Source organism: Neoarius graeffei, chromosome 5, assembly GCF_027579695.1.
Source record: "Neoarius graeffei isolate fNeoGra1 chromosome 5, fNeoGra1.pri, whole genome shotgun sequence".
NCBI lineage: Eukaryota > Metazoa > Chordata > Actinopteri > Siluriformes > Ariidae > Neoarius > Neoarius graeffei.
The window spans coordinates 100,179,655-100,198,347 of record NC_083573.1 but is presented as its reverse complement, the minus strand read 5'-3'; the positions used below and the strand labels follow the sequence as shown (position 1 = coordinate 100,198,347).

General features: G+C 41.4%; 1 protein-coding gene across 1 annotated transcript in view; it reads left to right on the top strand.

Moving 5' to 3' along the window:
* Positions 1 to 18,693, top strand: part of dnah3 (dynein axonemal heavy chain 3) — an 83,487-nt gene that overhangs the window by 50,264 nt on the left and 14,530 nt on the right. Inside the window, exons 50-57 of the mRNA XM_060920859.1 lie at positions 931 to 1,129; positions 1,595 to 3,402; positions 3,956 to 4,289; positions 6,790 to 7,015; positions 7,142 to 7,386; positions 7,611 to 7,727; positions 10,085 to 10,242; positions 10,416 to 10,583. Coding sequence (XP_060776842.1) covers positions 931 to 1,129; positions 1,595 to 3,402; positions 3,956 to 4,289; positions 6,790 to 7,015; positions 7,142 to 7,386; positions 7,611 to 7,727; positions 10,085 to 10,242; positions 10,416 to 10,583 — 3,255 coding nt within the window. The remainder of the gene's footprint in view (positions 1 to 930; positions 1,130 to 1,594; positions 3,403 to 3,955; positions 4,290 to 6,789; positions 7,016 to 7,141; positions 7,387 to 7,610; positions 7,728 to 10,084; positions 10,243 to 10,415; positions 10,584 to 18,693) is intronic.

Sequence of the window (18,693 nt, the reverse complement as noted above, 5' to 3'; positions counted from 1 at the left end):
TCAGGCCAGATTCTGATGGTCTGCACAATGAGCTTTGTTCTAGCAATGAGGGGTTTGTATGCTGCGGTCAAGAACAAAGAAATGTGGTCAGAACGTCCGAGGTGGGGGGAGGGGGATGCTTTGTACGCATTTGTTGCATTATAGTATATGTGGTCCACTGTGTTATCTCCTCTGATTGGAAAATAAACAGACTGGTAAAATTTGGGGAGCACAATTTTAAGGTTGGCATGATTAAAGTCACCAGCAGTAATGAACATGGCATCTGGATGGGTGTTTTGCAGTCCAGTTGTAGCATCATGCAACTTAGCAAGTTCTAACTTAACATTACCATGAGGGGGTATGTAAACAGTGATGAGAAACACTGCAATAAATTCCCTTGGTAGATGGAACGGTCTGCACTTCAGTGTGATAAATTCCAGGTCCAGTGAGCAGTATTGTTCAATAATGACTGGAAGTGCACCAGGAGTTACTCACATAAATGCACACGCTGCCACCTTTATCCTTTCCAGATTCAGCAGTCCGGTCCGCCTGGTAAACAGTCCAGCCAGGTAGCTCAATAGCCGAGTCGGGGATGTTAGCATTTAGCCAAGTTTCTGTGAAAAGTGAAGCACAGGTGTTCATCTTTTGCGATGAAATCGTCAGCCTCAGCTAGTCTATCTTGTTTACTCTGGACTGGGTGTTTGCGATGGGTGGGTAGAGAAGGTTTATTCGGGGAGTTCTTTAGCTTAACATGAATGCCAACTCTCTTACCCCGCTTCTGCTTCCGTTAGTAATACCTAAACTAAGGCATTATAGAGCAACTATACACAGTAAGTGTAACCCAAAAATTGAGTGATATCTAGAAGTGATTTGATGTATTTCCTATTATAAGTGTGAGTATCTTTGAAGGAAAACCCTAATATCATTCATTATTAACCAATTCCTTATCAGGATGAGTGCGAGGGAGATCTTGCGGAAGCAATGCCAGCATTGGAAGCAGCTCTTTCGGCTCTGAACACGCTGAAACCTGCTGACATCACAGAGGTGAAGTCCATGCTGAACCCTCCTGGTCCTGTTAAACTTGTCATGGAGTCCATCTGTGTAATGAAGGGCATTAAACCCGAGAGGAAACCTGATCCTGGAGGTTCTGGTGAGAGAACGAGTGTTATCTAAACTACCTGGCAAGAATTAGTGAAAATCATCAAGGCTTCACACATACATATGTTGTTCTATGCCTAGCAATGACCTGTTTCATGCATGTACTTTAAAATACTCAAAATATCTTCTCTTCATCTAAATGCTAGTCATTATAAACAGTAACAATAAAGATCTAAACAAATAAAAAGCTCTTCCCATGCTCAGGTATGGCCCTGGTGACAGATGGGAGGTAAAATACAAGAGAAGGAACGGAAAAGCTGTTAAACCTTCTTGTTTAAGATTTACAAGCACCAGTCATTTTCTTTATGAACATCAAAATATGTAAATTGGTGTATTCAGTGTATTATGTACACAATATATATGTACAATGTTTGAGTTTTCCAGGAACAAACACCTCCACCCATGCATTTACAACTGTCATTGTCTAACCTACCATGTTTGTCTCCTTTTCACATAGGTAAGAAGATTGAGGATTATTGGGGCCCATCCAAGAAGCTGCTGGGGGACATGAAGTTCCTGGAAAGTCTCAAAGCCTTTGACAAAGACAACATCCCTGCTGCCAACATCAAGAAGATCCGTGAGAAGTTTATTAGCAATCCTGATTTTCAACCTGCACTGATCAAAAGCGTCTCATCTGCCTGTGAAGGTTTGTGCAAGTGGGTCCGGGCTATGGAGGTGTATGAACGTGTGGCTAAAGTGGTGGCCCCAAAGAAAGAGAGGCTCTGCGAGGCAGAGGAAGAGCTGGCAGTTCAAATGAAGGCTCTTGAAGTGAAACGTGGTGAGCTGAAAGCTGTGGAGGACCGTCTGTGCGCTCTGAATGACTCATTGGCTGAGATGATGCAGAAGAAAAAGGACCTGGAAGACAACATCGAACTGTGCTCACAGAAAATAATCCGGGCTGAGAAGCTGATCGGTGGACTGGGAGGAGAAAAGGACAGGTGGACAGAAGCAGCACGACTTCTGGGAATTGAATATAACAACCTGACCGGGGATGTGCTTCTTTCTTCCGCCACAGTGTCATACCTGGGGGCTTTTACAGTGGATTACCGGGTGGAATGCCAACAGGAATGGCATAAGATTTGTATGAAAAGAAAAGTGCCATGTTCTGAAGATTTCACATTAAGCAACATTCTTGGCAATCAAGTCTCAATCCGGGCATGGAGGATTGCTGGGTTGCCCGTAGATTCTTTCTCCACAGACAATGGCATCATGGTGTCAAATTCCCGCCGCTGGCCACTCATGATAGACCCTCAGGGACAGGCCAACAAATGGATTAAGAACATGGAGAAGACCAACAAGTTGGCAATCATCAAGCTCTCTGACAGTAATTATATTCGGACCTTAGAAAATGCCATCCAGTTTGGAAACCCGGTCCTCTTGGAGAGTTTAGGTGAAGAACTGGATGCTGTTCTAGAGCCAGTTCTCCTGAAGCAGACATTCAAACAGCAAGGTGTAGAATACCTGAAGCTGGGTGAGAACATCATTGAATATTCACCAGACTTCCGGTTCTATATGACCACTGGATTGAGGAACCCACACTACCTGCCTGAAGTGGCCGTGAAGGTGTGTTTGCTGAATTTTATGATCACACCTCTAGGGCTGCAGGACCAGCTTCTCGGCATTGTCGCTGCTCAAGAAAAACCAGAACTGGAAGAAAAGAAAAACAAACTCATCCTAGAAAGTGCAGCCAACAGTAAGCAGCTTAAAGAGATTGAGGACAAGATACTGAAGGTTCTCTCCTCATCCGAAGGGAACATCCTGGAAGATGAGACAGCTGTCAAGGTGCTGTCGTCGTCTAAGGTCTTGTCTGAGGAGATCTCAGAGAAGCAGAAGATTGCGACTGAAACAGAGCAGGAGATTGACAGTACGAGGATGGGATATCGCCCTGTGGCTGAGCACTCATCCATCCTGTTCTTCTGCATCTCTGAGCTGGCCAACATTGAACCAATGTACCAGTACTCGCTCACATGGTTTATTGGTCTCTATCATCACTCTATTGCTGAAAGTACACCAAGTAAAAAATTAGATACTCGCATTGCTAACATTGTGAAGCACTTCACCATGAGTATCTACAACAATGTGTGTCGTTCACTCTTTGAGAAGGACAAGTTGCTCTTCTCACTGCTTCTCACTGTTGGAATCATGCAGGGCAAAGGGCAAATCAGTGATCTCATCTGGCGCTTCCTTCTCACCGGTGGCATTGCACTTGACAACCCACATCCAAACCCCGCCCCCGAGTGGCTGTCGGACAAAGCGTGGTCAGAGGTGCAGGCTCTAATCCAGTATTCTTTGCCAAATGAAACCAAAAGTTGTCTCAGTGCCATTTACTGTTATGTTTATATCTCATCTCATTATCTCTAGCCGCTTTATCCTTCTACAGGGTCGCAGGCAAGCTGGAGCCTATCCCAGCTGACTACGGGCGAAAGGCAGGGTACACCCTGGACAAGTCGCCAGGTCATCACAGGGCTGACACATAGACACAGACAACCATTCACACTCACATTCACACCTACGGTCAATTTAGAGTCACCAGTTAACCTAACCTGCATGTCTTTGGACTGTGGGGGAAACCGGAGCACCCGGAGGAAACCCACGCGGAGAACATGCAAACTCCACACAGAAAGGCCCTCGCCGGCCCCGGGGCTCGAACCCAGGACCTTCTTGCTGTGAGGCGACAGCGCTAACCACTACACCACCGTGCCGCCCCGTTATGTTTATATAATAAGTTATATTTGTTGATGTAGTTATGGCAGTACTCTGTTTTTATAATTAGGTGTAATCTTGATTATTGATTACCTTTCATTCTCTGTGGCATCAGGTGGTCCGAGCCTCAAACCTCCCAAGCCTTGAAGGTCTCTTTGAAGATGTGCGTGAAAATACAGCTGAGTGGAAGCAGGTTTATGACTCAAGCCGGCCACATGAGGAGCGCTTCCCAGGAAAATGGAACACCCTGGTGGGCATGGAGCGTATGGCTGTGCTGCGCTGCTTCCGCCCTGATAAAATTGTTCCTGCTGTACAGCAATTCATTGTGGACAACATGGGACGAGAGTACATCGAACCACCGACGTTCGACCTGGCAAAAAGCTACAGTGACTCAAACTGCTGTTCGCCACTAATCTTTATACTCTCACCAGGGTCAGATCCCACCGCAGGTATGTGTGTATGATATTATATACAGTACAGTGGTGCTTGAAAGTTTGTGAACCCTTTAGGATTTTCTATATTTCTGCATAAATATGACCTAAAACATCATCAGATTTTCACACAAGTCCTAAAAGTAGATAAAGAGAACCCAGTTAAACAAATGAGACAAAAATATTGTACTTGGTCATTTATTTATTGAAGAAAATGATCCAATATTACATATCTGTGAGTGCCAAAAGTATGTGAACCTTAAAGGGCATATCCTGGACCAATTTAATGTTTGGGGCGGCACGGTGGTGTAGTGGTTAGCGCTGTCGCCTCACAGCAAGAAGGTCCTGGGTTCGAGCCCCATGGCCGGCGAGGGCCTTTCTGTGCGGAGTTTGCATGTTCTCCCCGTGTCCGCGTGGGTTTCCTCCGGGTGCTCCGGTTTCCCCCACAGTCCAAAGACATGCAGGTTAGGTTAACTGGTGACTCTAAATTGACCGTAGGTGTGAATGTGAGTGTGAATGGTTGTCTGTGTCTATGTGTCAGCCCTGTGATGACCTGGCGACTTGTCCAGGGTGTACCCTGCCTTTCGCCCGTAGTCAGCTGGGATAAGCTCCAGCTTGCCTGCGACCCTGTAGAAGGATAAAGCGGCTAGAGATAATGAGATGAGATGAATTTAATGTTTGGTTTTTTTTATATGAAAGTATGTCCCTTTACACACTCATCCAGAAGGGTAATTTGCACAAGGCCATCTGTCTACAGCAGAAAAAAAAATAAAATAACAAAACATGTCTGGAAAAATCCCAAGGGAGTCTGGAGCCATATTGATCCAGATTCATGTGGATCCACCAGCAGGCTGAGAGACCCTGCATGGATTTGTTGTGGTGGCTTCTTTGGGGGCTCAGTCAGAAGCTGGTATGAAAAATAGAATGGTTCCGGAATATAAGAAATGATGATAGTTAAAAGCTTCAGCTTCTAAACCCATGGATTCATATATCAATGATTCAGAAGGAGGCGTCCCGCACGTGACATCACGAAAATCAATGTTTGCTGGGAAATCCAAATGCCAAGTTTTTTCAGAGGCAGACGAATTCGCCTCATATGGCTTGATTTCAACTGAATTTTTCTGGTATTGCACAAGGTAATAAAATTGCACAAAATGCAAAATGTGACAGATATTTGATCAAAGTTTAATATAAGAGAATTACATTGATCTTGATCCTAAATATACCCAAGATGTGCCCTTTAACTTTCAGTATCTGGTGTGACCCCCTTGTGCAGCAATAACTGCAACTAAACATTTCTGGTAACTGTTGATCAGTCCTGCACACTGGCTTGGAGGAATTTTAGCCCATTCCTCCATACAGAACAGCTTCAATTCTGGGATGTTGGTGGGTTTCCTCACATGAACTGCTCGCTTCAGGTACTTCCACAACATTTTGATTGGATTAACGTCAGGACTTTGACTTGGCCATTCCAAAAGATTAACTTTAGTCTTCTTTAAGCATTCTTTGGTAGAATGACTTGTGTGCTTAGGGTCATTGTCTTGCTGTGTGACCCACCTTCTCTTGAGATTCAGTTCATGGACAGATGTCCTGACATTTTCCTTTAGAATTTGCTGGTATAATTCAGAATTCATTGTTCCATCAATGATGGCAAGCCGTCCTGGCCCAGATGCAGCAAAACAGGCCCAAACCATGATACTACCACCACCATGTTTCACAGATGGGATAAGGTTCTTATGCTGAAATGCAGTGTTTTCCTTTCTCCAAACATAATGCTTCTCATTTAAACCAAAAAGTTCTATTTTGGTCTCATCCATCCGCAAAACATTTTCCAATAGCCTTCTGGCTTGTCCATGTCATCTTTAGCAAACTGCAGACAAGCAGCAATGTTCTTTTGGAGAGCAGTGGCTTTCTCCTTGCAACCCTGCCACGCACACCATTGTTATTCAGTGTTCTCCTGATGGTGGACTCATGAATATTAACATTAGCCAGTGTGAGAGAGGCCTTCAGTTGCTCAGAAGGTAACCTGGGGTCCTTTGTGACCTCGCTGACTATTGATTGTCTATGACTATGATTGTCATCCCATTGATTGAAAACACCTGACTCTAATTTCACCTTCAAATGAACTGCTAATCCTAGAGGTTCACATACTTTTTGCCACTCACAGATATGTAATATTAGATCATTTTCCTCAATAAATAAATGACCAAGTATAATATTTTGTCTCATTTGTTTAACTGGGTTATCTTTATCTACTTTTAGGACTTGTCTGAAAATCTGATGATGTTTTAGGTCATATTTATGCAGAAATATAGAAAATTCTAAAGGGTGCACAAACTTTCAAGCACCACTATATATTGGAAATATCCTTTTACCTTATTGTACCATGTTTATTTTACCAATCTGAGAGGTGGCTACTATATGACTATCACATACGCCTTGGCTTTGCTCGCATTTAATGTATAAACTCAAGACACCATTTGCAGTTGATTCCCATCTCCACCTCTCTTTCCCTCAGTGCTGTTGAAGTTTGCAGAAGACATGAATATGGGGGGCAGTAAGACCCAGTCTGTGTCCCTGGGTCAAGGACAGGGCCCTGTCGCCATTAGTATCATCAACTCTGCTCTTCGCAATGGAACATGGGTTCTCCTACAAAACTGTCACCTAGCAACCAGCTGGATGCCAACGTTAGAGAAGACCTGTGAGGAGGTGATCACACCGGAGAACACACACCCTAATTTCAGGTGAGAAACTCATTTCTCTTTCTGCTTCCACCTCCTCTGTCTCTGTTTCTGTCTGTCTCTCCTTCTCACTCTCAATATCTCTCTTCATATCCCTCCATCATGTTTGTCTCTGTGTCCATATCTCAGGCTGTGGTTGACCAGTTACCCGTGTGAGAAGTTTCCAGTCAGTATCCTGCAGAATGGAGTGAAGATGACTAACGAGCCTCCTAAAGGTCTGAGAGCCAATCTGCTGCGCTCCTACCTCACTGACCCACTGTGTGACCCCACCTTCTTCGTCAGCTCCACCAAACCACAAGTCTGGAGGAAGCTGCTGTTTGGTCTCTGCTTTTTCCATGCCCTCGTCCAGGAGAGGAGAACCTACGGCCCACTAGGTCACCTGTCTCTCTCTCTCTCTCTCTCTCTCTCTCTCTCACCTGTATCTCTGTATCTGTCTGTCTCAAAAACTTTGTTTCTCTGTATAAAGTATCCAAATAAGGATATTCATTTTGACTTGTCAGTCTGTATATCCTTAATTTAAGAGTTATTTAATCAGTTATTACTGTTTTTATTGAAGTTTGTGCTTTGTTTGTAAACAGACTTTTGTGTCTTTGTGCAGGCTGGAATATCCCATATGAGTTTAATGAGTCGGATCTGAGGATCAGCATGCGTCAGATTCAGATGTTCCTGGATGAGTCTGAAGAGATTCCTCTCGAGGCACTGACTTACCTGACTGGTGTGTGTGTGTGCGTGTGTGTGTGTGTGTGTGGTGTGTGTGCGTGTGTTCGATTAAAATTTAGATTCCTGGTAAAAATACTTACGGTAGATACACTAGATATAAATTCAGTCTCAAAATCAAATCTGCCTTTTTTTTTAAATATATGATACACAGACTCCAGGACTGTGTCGGAAATCACTCACTCATTCACTACTCCCTGCTCACTATATAGGGAATTCTATATAGAGAACTATATCGTGAGCTCATTGGTAAAATGAAAAAATGCTTTTGGACACTACTCCGCTGCGCTGTTATTTACGTCATTACTGTCACACAATTAAAATGTGCCAGATCAGTGGGCTGGTGGGTTTTCAGAATAATAAATACATGGATGTATTTATGTCTGCTGCATCTTTCAGTTCTTTTAAATCAAGGCTGAATACTTTCTTCTGCCTTTTATTGAATCAAATTTAAGGCTTTTGATTAATTCCTGGCTCTGCACTTTAACTTTTATTCTTGTATTTTACATATTATTCAACTTATTATACAACTTATTTTCTATTCCCTTACTATTTTTAATTGCATTTGAATGTCCATTTATAATGTGTTATCATGCAGTATTCTCTCGCTGCTGCACCAGATGTTCCTCTCTATCGTCTTCCATTTTTCTTTCAGCACGACCGCAATACATTATGTTATATATTGCTTGGCTAGTGACCATCAGTTGTACATTACTTTTCTTGATGCATTGTGGGATACTATGAGCCTACTATATAGAGTGTAATAATTCTCATTATACATTCGGACAGCACTACAAAATGGCGAACTCACTATATAGTGAGTAGTGAGTGATTTTGGACATGGGGCAGGAGTTCTGTCTGGTCTGAGCTTGATGAAGAGGAATTAATTTAATTTTCTAAATAGAGCACAATATCTGTTTTTCATCAGGTAGAATAATGTTTTTTTTTTTCCCAGAATTGAGGTATTTGATGTGCTAATAAAGATATGTTTAAAGCAGGGCTTTGAACCGGTTCAAGGAACGAAAACGAAAACCAGGAACTTTTTCTATTTCACATGGAACAGAAACGAAACCAGAAACTTTATTATTTTTTATGTTCCGGAACAGAAACGCTTATTAAAAATAATGGTAACCGGTTAATACCGGTTTTTATTTCGTTCCTCAAAGTTTCTGTAGCCTACAAATAAAAAAGCCATTCTTCTCCTGCGCAAGTTTATGACCCGCTGGGGTTCACTTCCTGTGTGACGTTCGCTGATTGAATGGAGAGAGCGGGAAGGTGGACTACTAGTGAGTAAGTGCATTACTGAGTGTCTGAGCAAAGAAGAGCCTGAACGATGCAACCTCCCTATTGGCTGTTTGTAAAAATGTATCAGTTGTTGCCCTTTCCACGGGAATCATCGCGGGCTCGAGAGCCGAGACCTGACGAGTTAGTTCGTTGGTAGCAGAACAAAATGTCTGGACACAAATCGGGTTTTCAGAAAAGGAAAGAAAATAAACGGAGGGTCGAAAATACAAAAAAGGAGGCAGAAAATGCAAAACGAGTTTTAAGGTAGGACAAATGGTTACTTTTCTGAGGCAGCCCGCCGTGGCTGCCTGCAGGCTTATTTATTATAGCCCATTTAGTTAAAATAGTTGATATAAAATGTTTATAGTTATAGTTATGTGATGGTTGTCCTGATTTAGACTGGGTTTTTTTTTTTTTTTGGGGGGTTGCGCGATGTTGCACCCGGGTCCAGATTAGGGCAGAACCGGCCCTGGCTACATTTCAGGTGTAGTTTGTTTTATGTATGTATGTACTTGCATAGATGTGTACTTGGTCTCCCAATATGGCGCCTAACAAAATCTCGCGACGCGGTGACATCATGCGATAGCCCTCTATAGGGCCTGACTAGCCTTTGGTAACACACTAAACGAATTATCTTTCATTTTTGGCACTTTTTCTGTTTGTGTAGATGGGAAGACATACTGAGAATCCAAATCACCAACATTTGAAATAATAATTGTTTTGAATTATTTCCTGTCTTATTTAATGAAGGTTGTAATAGAATTAGCCTACATTTGGCTTAAGCTGGATGAGACAGAGACATAATTTTATAGCCATTTGTTAAACAGCTGACAGGGAACGTAATTAACCATTCCGGGAATGCAATTTTTTTGTTCTAACCGGTTCGGGAACGTCTATTTAATGGTGGAACCCAAAACCGGAAACGTTAAAATTCCGTTTCTGTTCGGAACGAACCAATAGGAAAAAAATTCCGGTTCAAAGCCCTGGTTTAAAGTCAACATCTCTCTCTCTCTCTGTGCCTCTCTCAGTCACTTTCACTCACGGTCTCTCTGTCTCTCTCTTTCTCTGTAGGTGAGTGTAATTATGGTGGTAGAGTGACTGATGATAAGGATCGCAGGCTTCTGCTCTCGCTGCTGTCTACCTTCTACTGTTCTGAGCTCATACAGCAGGACAAATACAGACTGTGTGAGGGAAATATATACTATGTACCACCACATGGACCCTACGAGGTACACACACACACACCTTTCACCAAAACCGACCCAATATATATTGAGTGTAAATGTTGATCTGCATTAAGATGGAAAAACAAGGAATTTTTCACTCAGTAAGTGCAGGAGAATACCTGAATTTTACTTCATACATCATATAAATGACTAATTAAGATTTTTTCATTGTTCAGAAATACATCAGCTACATCCGCCGCCTGCCAATCACAGCTGAGCCTGGGGTCTTCGGTCTCCATGACAATGCTGATATCACCAAGGACAACCAGGAGACCAATCAGCTTTTAAATGGAGTGTTACTCACCCTGCCCAGGCAAACAGGGGGTGGAGCCAAATCTCCTCAGGTGGGTGTGTAGGGTTCATGCTATGAAAAAAAATTGGCCTGAATGATGATTGAATTTACTGCAATATCACGCATGCGATACAATTTTGTGTGTGTGTGTGAGAGAGATGCTTGTTTGTGTGAAGTGAGGGTTTGTGTGCTTGTGTGTGGGAGGTGAATCGATGGTGCATCACTATTCTACTTGGTAGTTATAATCTATAGTGAGATTAAAAGTTATATCCCTGTCTGGTAGAGTTCATTCATCCAACACCAAATCCCACAATTCCTAGTGAACAATCCTCGTTTCATCAGAGAGTCGAGTTCGCTAGTACTGTTGGTCAGGAGCTTTGCTATAAGTAGCAGTGTTACTAGTTTAACTACAGCCCCGATTCCAAAAAAGTTGGGACAAAGTACAAATTGTAAATAAAAACGGAATGCAATGATGTGGAAGTTTCAAAATTCAATTTTTTATTCAGAATAGAACATAGATGACATATCAAATGTTTAAACTGAGAAAATGTATCATTTAAAGAGAAAAATTAGGTGATTTTAAATTTCATGACAACAACACATCTAAAAAAAGTTGGGACAAGGCCATGTTTACCACTGTGAGACATCCCCTTTTCTCTTTACAACAGTCTGTAAACATCTGGGGACTGAGGAGACAAGTTGCTCAAGTTTAGGGATAGGAATGTTAACCCATTTTTGTCTAATGTAGGATTCTAGTTGCTCAACTGTCTTTGGTCTTTTTTGTCGTATCTTCCGTTTTATGATGCGGCAAATGTTTTCTGTGGGTGAAAGATCTGGACTGCAGGCTGGCCAGTTCAGTACCCGGACCCTTCTTCTACGCAGCCATGATGCTGTAATTGATGCAGTATGTGGTTTGGCATTGTCATGTTGGAAAATGCAAGGTCTTCCCTGAAAGAGACGTCGTCTGGATGGGAGCACATGTTGCTCTAGAACCTGGATATACCTTTCAGCATTGATGGTGTCTTTCCAGATGTGCAAGCTGCCCATGCCACACGCACTAATGCAACCCCATACCATCAGAGATGCAGGCTTCTGAACTGAGCGCTGATAACAACTTGGGTCATCCTTCTCCTCTTTAGTCCGAATGACATGGCGTCCCTGATTTCCATAAAGAGCTTCAAATTTTGATTCGCCTGACCACAGAACAGTTTTCCACTTTGCCACAGTCCATTTTAAATGAGCCTTGGCCCAGAGAAGTCGTCTGCACTTCTGGATCATGTTTAGATACGGCTTCTTCTTTGAACTATAGAGTTTTAGCTGGCAACGGCGGATGGCACGGCGAATTGTGTTCACAGATAATGTTCTCTGGAAATATTCCTGAGCCCATTTTGTGATTTCCAATACAGAAGCATGCCTGTATGTGATGCAGTGCCGTCTAAGGGCCCGAAGATCACGGGCACCCAGTATGGTTTTCCGGCCTTGACCCTTACGCACAGAGATTCTTCCAGATTCTCTGAATCTTTTGATGATATTATGCACTGTAGATGATAATATGTTCAAACTCTTTGCAATTTACACTGTCGAACTCCTTTCTGATATTGCTCCACTATTTGTCGGCATAGAATTCAGGGGATTGGTGATCCTCTTCCCATTTTTCAGGGATGAGAGTTTTCCACTTTTCGGCGGATTTCCGCTTTTTCTGAGTAAAAAAACGACCTTTTTATATTATGCCAAATCCGTTGAGAATTTTTTTATTAATTTCGGGGGGTTGGGGTATGTTCCTTCATGCTGTTCAAACTTTATTAACTCCAAAGATGTTTACACATTATTTGTAAGTCGCCATCTTTAGTCTCGTTTAAATCTTGTTGAATGTGATGTAAAATTTGTGTTATATACATTGTTATTGGTCAAAACATCGATGTCGAGACCATAATAGCCAATCAAAACAGTTTTTACAAAGACACCCACATCCGCTTTCTTTTATCAAAACTTACACATGTTCGTGAGCTGCATATCAAAAATACTTTCCTCTAATCAGCGTTTTTTTCTCAAGATGCCGAATACTATTGACAAGCAAGATGAAGTGAAGGTACAACCCCGATTCCAATAAAGTTGGGACAAAGTACAAATTGTAAATAAAAACAGAATGCAATAATTTACAAATCTCAAAAACTGATATTGTATTCACAATAGAACATAGACAACATATCAAATGTCGAAAGTGAGACATTTTGAAATTTCATGCCAAATGTTGGCTCATTTGAAATTTCATGACAGCAACTCATCTCAAAAAAGTTGGGACAGGGGCAATAAGAGGCTGGAAAAGTTAAAGGTACAAAAAGGAACAGCTGGAGGACCAAATTGCAACTCATTAGGTCAATTAGCAATAGGTCATTAACATGACTGGGTATAAAAAGAGCATGCTGGAGTGGCAGCGGCTCTCAGAAGTAAAGATGGGAAGAGGATCACCAATCCCCCTAATTCTGCGCCGACAAATAGTGGAGCAATATCAGAAAGGAGTTCGACAGTGTAAAATTGCAAAGAGTTTGAACATATCATCATCTACAGTGCATAATATCATCAAAAGATTCAGAGAATCTGGAAGAATCTCTGTGCGTAAGGGTCAAGGCCGGAAAACCATACTGGGTGCCCGTGATCTTCGGGCCCTTAGACGGCACTGCATCACATACAGGCATGCTTCTGTATTGGAAATCACAAAATGGGCTCAGGAATATTTCCAGAGAACATTATCTGTGAACACAATTCACCGTGCCATCCGCCGTTGCCAGCTAAAACTCTATAGTTCAAAGAAGAAGCCGTATCTAAACATGATCCAGAAGCGCAGACGTCTTCTCTGGGCCAAGGCTCATTTAAAATGGACTGTGGCAAAGTGGAAAACTGTTCTGTGGTCAGACGAATCAAAATTTGAAGTTCTTTATGGAAATCAGGGATGCCGTGTCATTCGGACTAAAGAGGAGAAGGACGACCCAAGTTGTATCAGCGCTCAGTTCAGAAGCCTGCATCTCTGATGGTATGGGGTTGCATTAGTGCGTGTGGCATGGGCAGCTTACACATCTGGAAAGACACCATCAATGCTGAAAGGTATATCCAGGTTCTAGAGCAACATATGCTCCCATCCAGATGACATCCCTTTCAGGGAAGACCTTGCATTTTCCAACATGACAACGACAAACCACATACTGCATCAATTACAGCATCATGGCTGTGTAGAAGAAGGGTCCGGGTACTGAACTGACCAGCCTGCAGTCCAGATCTTTCACCCATAGAAAACATTTGGCGCATCATAAAACGGAAGATACGACAAAAAAGACCAAAGACAGTTGAGCAACTAGAATCCTACATTAGACAAGAATGGGTTAACATTCCTATCCCTAAACTTGAGCAACTTGTCTCCTCAGTCCCCAGACGTTTACAGACTGTTGTAAAGAGAAAAGGGGATGTCTCACAGTGGTAAACATGGCCTTGTCCCAACTTTTTTGAGATGTGTTGTTGTCATGAAATTTAAAATCACCTAGTTTTTCTCTTTAAATGATACATTTTCTCAGTTTAAACATTTGATATGTCATCTATGTTCTATTCTGAATAAAATATGGAATTTTGAAACTTCCACATCATTGCATTCCGTTTTTATTTACAATTTGTACTTTGTTCCAACTTTTTTGGAATCGGGGTTGTACGTGAAATTGATGCTGGTATAAAAAACAAGGTTAGCAAAGCAAAAGGAAAGCAAGAGAGGAGTGTGAGAGAGAGCAGAAGACAGCTAGGTTAGAGCATGTAAAAAACACAGGAGGAGCTGGCTAATGAAAGAAAAAGGAAAAAAGAGAGGACTGATAAGCTTTTGGCTTTGGCCAAGAAGCTGAAGTCTAAATGATCAAATGAAAATTTGTTTCAAAAATAACTGGGAACTGTAAATAACTTTTAACTGTAAAAAGTGTAAATAGACATTTTCCTTTTGAAGAAAACATAGAAGTGATGTGGACGATAAGATAAAGACAGTCCCCATAAAATATGCATTTGTTTGATTCAATACATTGAATATATGATAATTTGAATTATAGCTGACAGTGTTGATAACTATATAACTTTAAAGTTTAAAGAGACATTGTGAAGAAATCATATACAAGTAATGTGGACATTAGGAAAAGGTCAGTTTCCATAAGATATGAATGTTTTTATTTAATTCGATGTATTGAATTTATGAAAATTTGAATTATTAATGGAACTGTAAATAACTATGAATTTTAATGGGCATTTTTTAGAAAAACAAGTGATGTTGACAATGAGTAATAACCAGTCCCCATAAAATGTAGATATTATTTTGAATTAATGCAATACACATATTGATTTTGATACATATTGTTCTATATAATAGTGTTTTTATTTCAATAAGTATTAAAATAGGCATCAGGTGTTTTAATTAACTACAGCTCAGATTGCAGGAAATAGGGTATGTAAGGTCTCATTTTGAAAAAAAAATCCCGGGGGGGTGTCCCCCTGGACCCCCCTTATTACAGATTTTCTGCTTTTTTCATCAGGACCCACTCTCATCCCTGATCTTTACTTCTGAGAGCCGCTGCCACTCCAAGATGCTCTTTTTATACCCAGTCATGTTAATGACCTATTGCCAATTGACCTAATGAGTTGCAATTTGGTCCTCCAGCTGTTCCTTTTTTGGAACTTTAACTTTTCCAGCCTCTTATTGCCCCTGTCCCAACTTTTTTGAGATGTGTTGCTGTCATGAAATTTCAAATGAGCCAATATTTGGCATGAAATTTCAAAATGTCTCACTTTCGACATTTGATATGTTGTCTATGTTCTATTGTGAATACAATATCAGTTTTTGAGATTTGTAAATTATTGCATTCCGTTTTTATTTACAATTTGTACTTTGTCCCAACTTTTTTGGAATCGGGGTTGTACATTTCTCAGTAGTGTGGTGGTAAAGTGTCTGTTTTCTGAATCAAATAGATTTTCAGTCTTGAAGAGCTTTTTTGATCTAATAGCGCAGTAGAGTAAACTACATTTTCCCAAGTATTTCTGAAGCTCAGGCACAGCAGATCTTTCTGCTGTGGTCTAAATAAAGCAAAGCTGAAGTATTTTTATTTTAATTTTGTGTCTGCATGGACTTGTGCATGTTAACTGTGTATGTTGAAGACCAAGGTGATGTGTAGCCACAAAAGCAATTCTGTATGATGGTGGGGTGATGAAAACATACAGTCTCATCTCATCTCTCATCTCATTATCTCTAGCCGCTTTATCCTGTTCTACAGGGTCGCAGGCAAGCTGAAGCCTATCCCAGCTGACTACGGGCAAAAGGCGGGGTACACCCTGGACAAGTCGCCAGGTCATCACAGGGCTGACACATAGACACAGACAACCATTCACACTCACATTCACACCTACGGTCAATTTAGAGTCACCAGTTAACCTAACCTGCATGTCTTTGGACTGTGGGGGAAACCGGAGCACCCGGAGGAAACCCACGCGGACACGGGGAGAACATGCAAACTCCGCACAGAAAAGCCCTCGCCGGCCACGGGGCTCGAACCCAGACCTTCTTGCTGTGAGGCGACAGCGCTAACCACTACACCACCGTGCCGCCCCAAACATACAGTCATGTGAAAAAATAAGTACTTGCCATTGAAATTGTAGACTTTTCTCAACAGATTTGAACAAAATTTCACCATTGTGATACAATGTCTACAGATAAAGGTGATGAACAAAACAAGGAAAATTAGCTCTTCCAATCATTTATTCAACAAAAATATCAATAGATGGAATATTCGTCTGTGGAATATGTAAGTACACCCTTGGCTTCAGAAGCTCATATTTTCCCCTTTAACAGAAATAACTTCTTGTAGGCATTTTGCATAATTGTCCACCAGTCTCTGACATCAGCTTGCTGATGTTTTTGACCACTCTTCCATGCAAAATTCCTTCACAGTTGCAAGATATTTGAGGGTTTTCTTGCATGCACTGCCCTTTTCAAATCTCTCCACAACATTTCACTGGGGTTCAAATCTGGGCTTTGACAAGTCTATTCCATAACGCTCCATTTCTTCTTTTTGAGCCACTCCCTGGTGGATTTGCTCGTGTGCTTAGGACTATTATCTTGTTGAAAGGGCCACCTGCAGTTTAACTTTAAATTTTGAATAGACAGCCTCAGATTATTATCTAGCCCTCTTTGATATGATTCAGAAGTCATAGTTGAATCAATGAATGCAAGCTTCCCAGTCCCTGAGGCAGTGAAGCAACCCCAAACCATAATGTTCCCACCACCGTGCTTCACAGTTGGTATGGGGTTCTTCTCCTGAAAAGCCATCTTTGGTCTGCGCTACACAAATATAACTCTTACTGTGGCCACACAACTCTACCTTTGATTTGTCTGTCCAGAGCGCATTATTCCAAAAGGCTTGGTCTTTGCCTATATGTTCATTGGTAAACTGTAGTTTTGCTTTAACATTCCTTTTGGGCAGCAAAGGCTTTTTCCTGGCATGCCTCCCATGCAGGTCAAAGTTGTTGAATCTCTTTCTGATTGTAGATGTATGCACTTTCACACCAACAGTTACAAGAGATACCTGCAGATCCAGTGATGAAATTTTGGGGTTCTTGGAAACTTCTTTTAGCATCAAATGATCTGCTCTTGGGCTGAATTTGCTGCCAGTCCTGGACAAATTGGCAGTTGTTTGAACTCTACACCACTTGTAGATGATTTTCCTTACAGTGGAATGATTTATTTCTAACAATTTAGATATCTTTTTAAATCCCCTGCCAGATTCATAATCATCCACAGCCTTTTTTCCGAGGTCCTAAGAGAGCACTTTAGATCTTGGCATGGTGACACCACACACTTCAATAGCAAAGAGAACACCAAATCCTAAATGTCAGGTTTAAGTAAGATGGGTTCCATCTGCACCTCCACCTGCAAAAGATGCTAATCACCAGCACCTAACATGGAACACCTGAGTTGAATTTTATGGACTTGAAAGTGTGATAAATGTACTTACTTTTCTGACTGATTTTTTTTTTATTTAAATTATGAAAATGACTACAAAATGTCAATTTTATGTGTCATTTGTTGGAGTACATCACCTTTTTCTGTAGGCATTGTATCAAAAAGAGTGAAATGTTTGCTTGTTTAAATATGTTGAGAAAGATCTACAATTTCTATGGGATGTACTTATTTTTTTTCACATGACTGTAGCAAACCATGCAGTGACCATGTAAACATAGGTATAAACACAAAGATAGATGAACATTCACAGACTATTGACACCTGCATTTTGTTATTATGTAGAGCACACTTTTTACTTATTTGCTTGTTTTTGTTGCCCAATTGGTTTTGTTTGGAGTAAGATGTAAGATGTGGAGTAAGTACCATGAGAGTAACGATCACAGGTTATTGTTTAATAAACAATTGAACTGAACATATTGACCTGTGCATCTATTTGAATGATAATTATATTATATTGATCACTGAGACAGCATTGACTTGGCATGAAGATCCATCCAGCCAACCATTACCCGTAATCGCTTATCCTGTGCAGAGTCGCAGGCAAGCTGGAGCCCAGGGGCGTGTTTAGCCTATTTTTGGGGGTGCTCAAGCACCCCCAAAAATGAGCTCAGCACCCCCTAGCTCAGCACCCTCAAAAACATTGCTTTTGGACGTAATTTTCAGAAATAAGTGCCCTTGCGCACTGTGCAATGAATGTGTGCGCGGGTGTGTGTGTGTTCTTGAATTCACCTGTTACGTGATAGTTCTATGAGCAGTAAAATCCCTCTCCTCCTTGCGTCCCCTCTGATTGGGTTGCCTGTCCGCGCGAGTGCTTGCTACGACATGGTGTTTTTTTTAACTGGATTCCACGCCGATGAGGAACTCGAAGTAGCACCTGAGTATTACTGGCATAGCGAGATGTGAAGGTACGGACTGGAGTTACAATTGTTAAACACAACACAATAATATGCATAATGCAATATTGATGTTCCCTGGTCAATGAACAGAATGATGAAAACAACATTTATCATCCATATCGAGATACTTTTGTGCAGAGCTGTACAAGTGCTACGGTGCTAGACCACCGTGTGTTACTCAGTTTTATTTAATGTAACATAGCGTTTACGTTGGCTTATCATTCTTATCA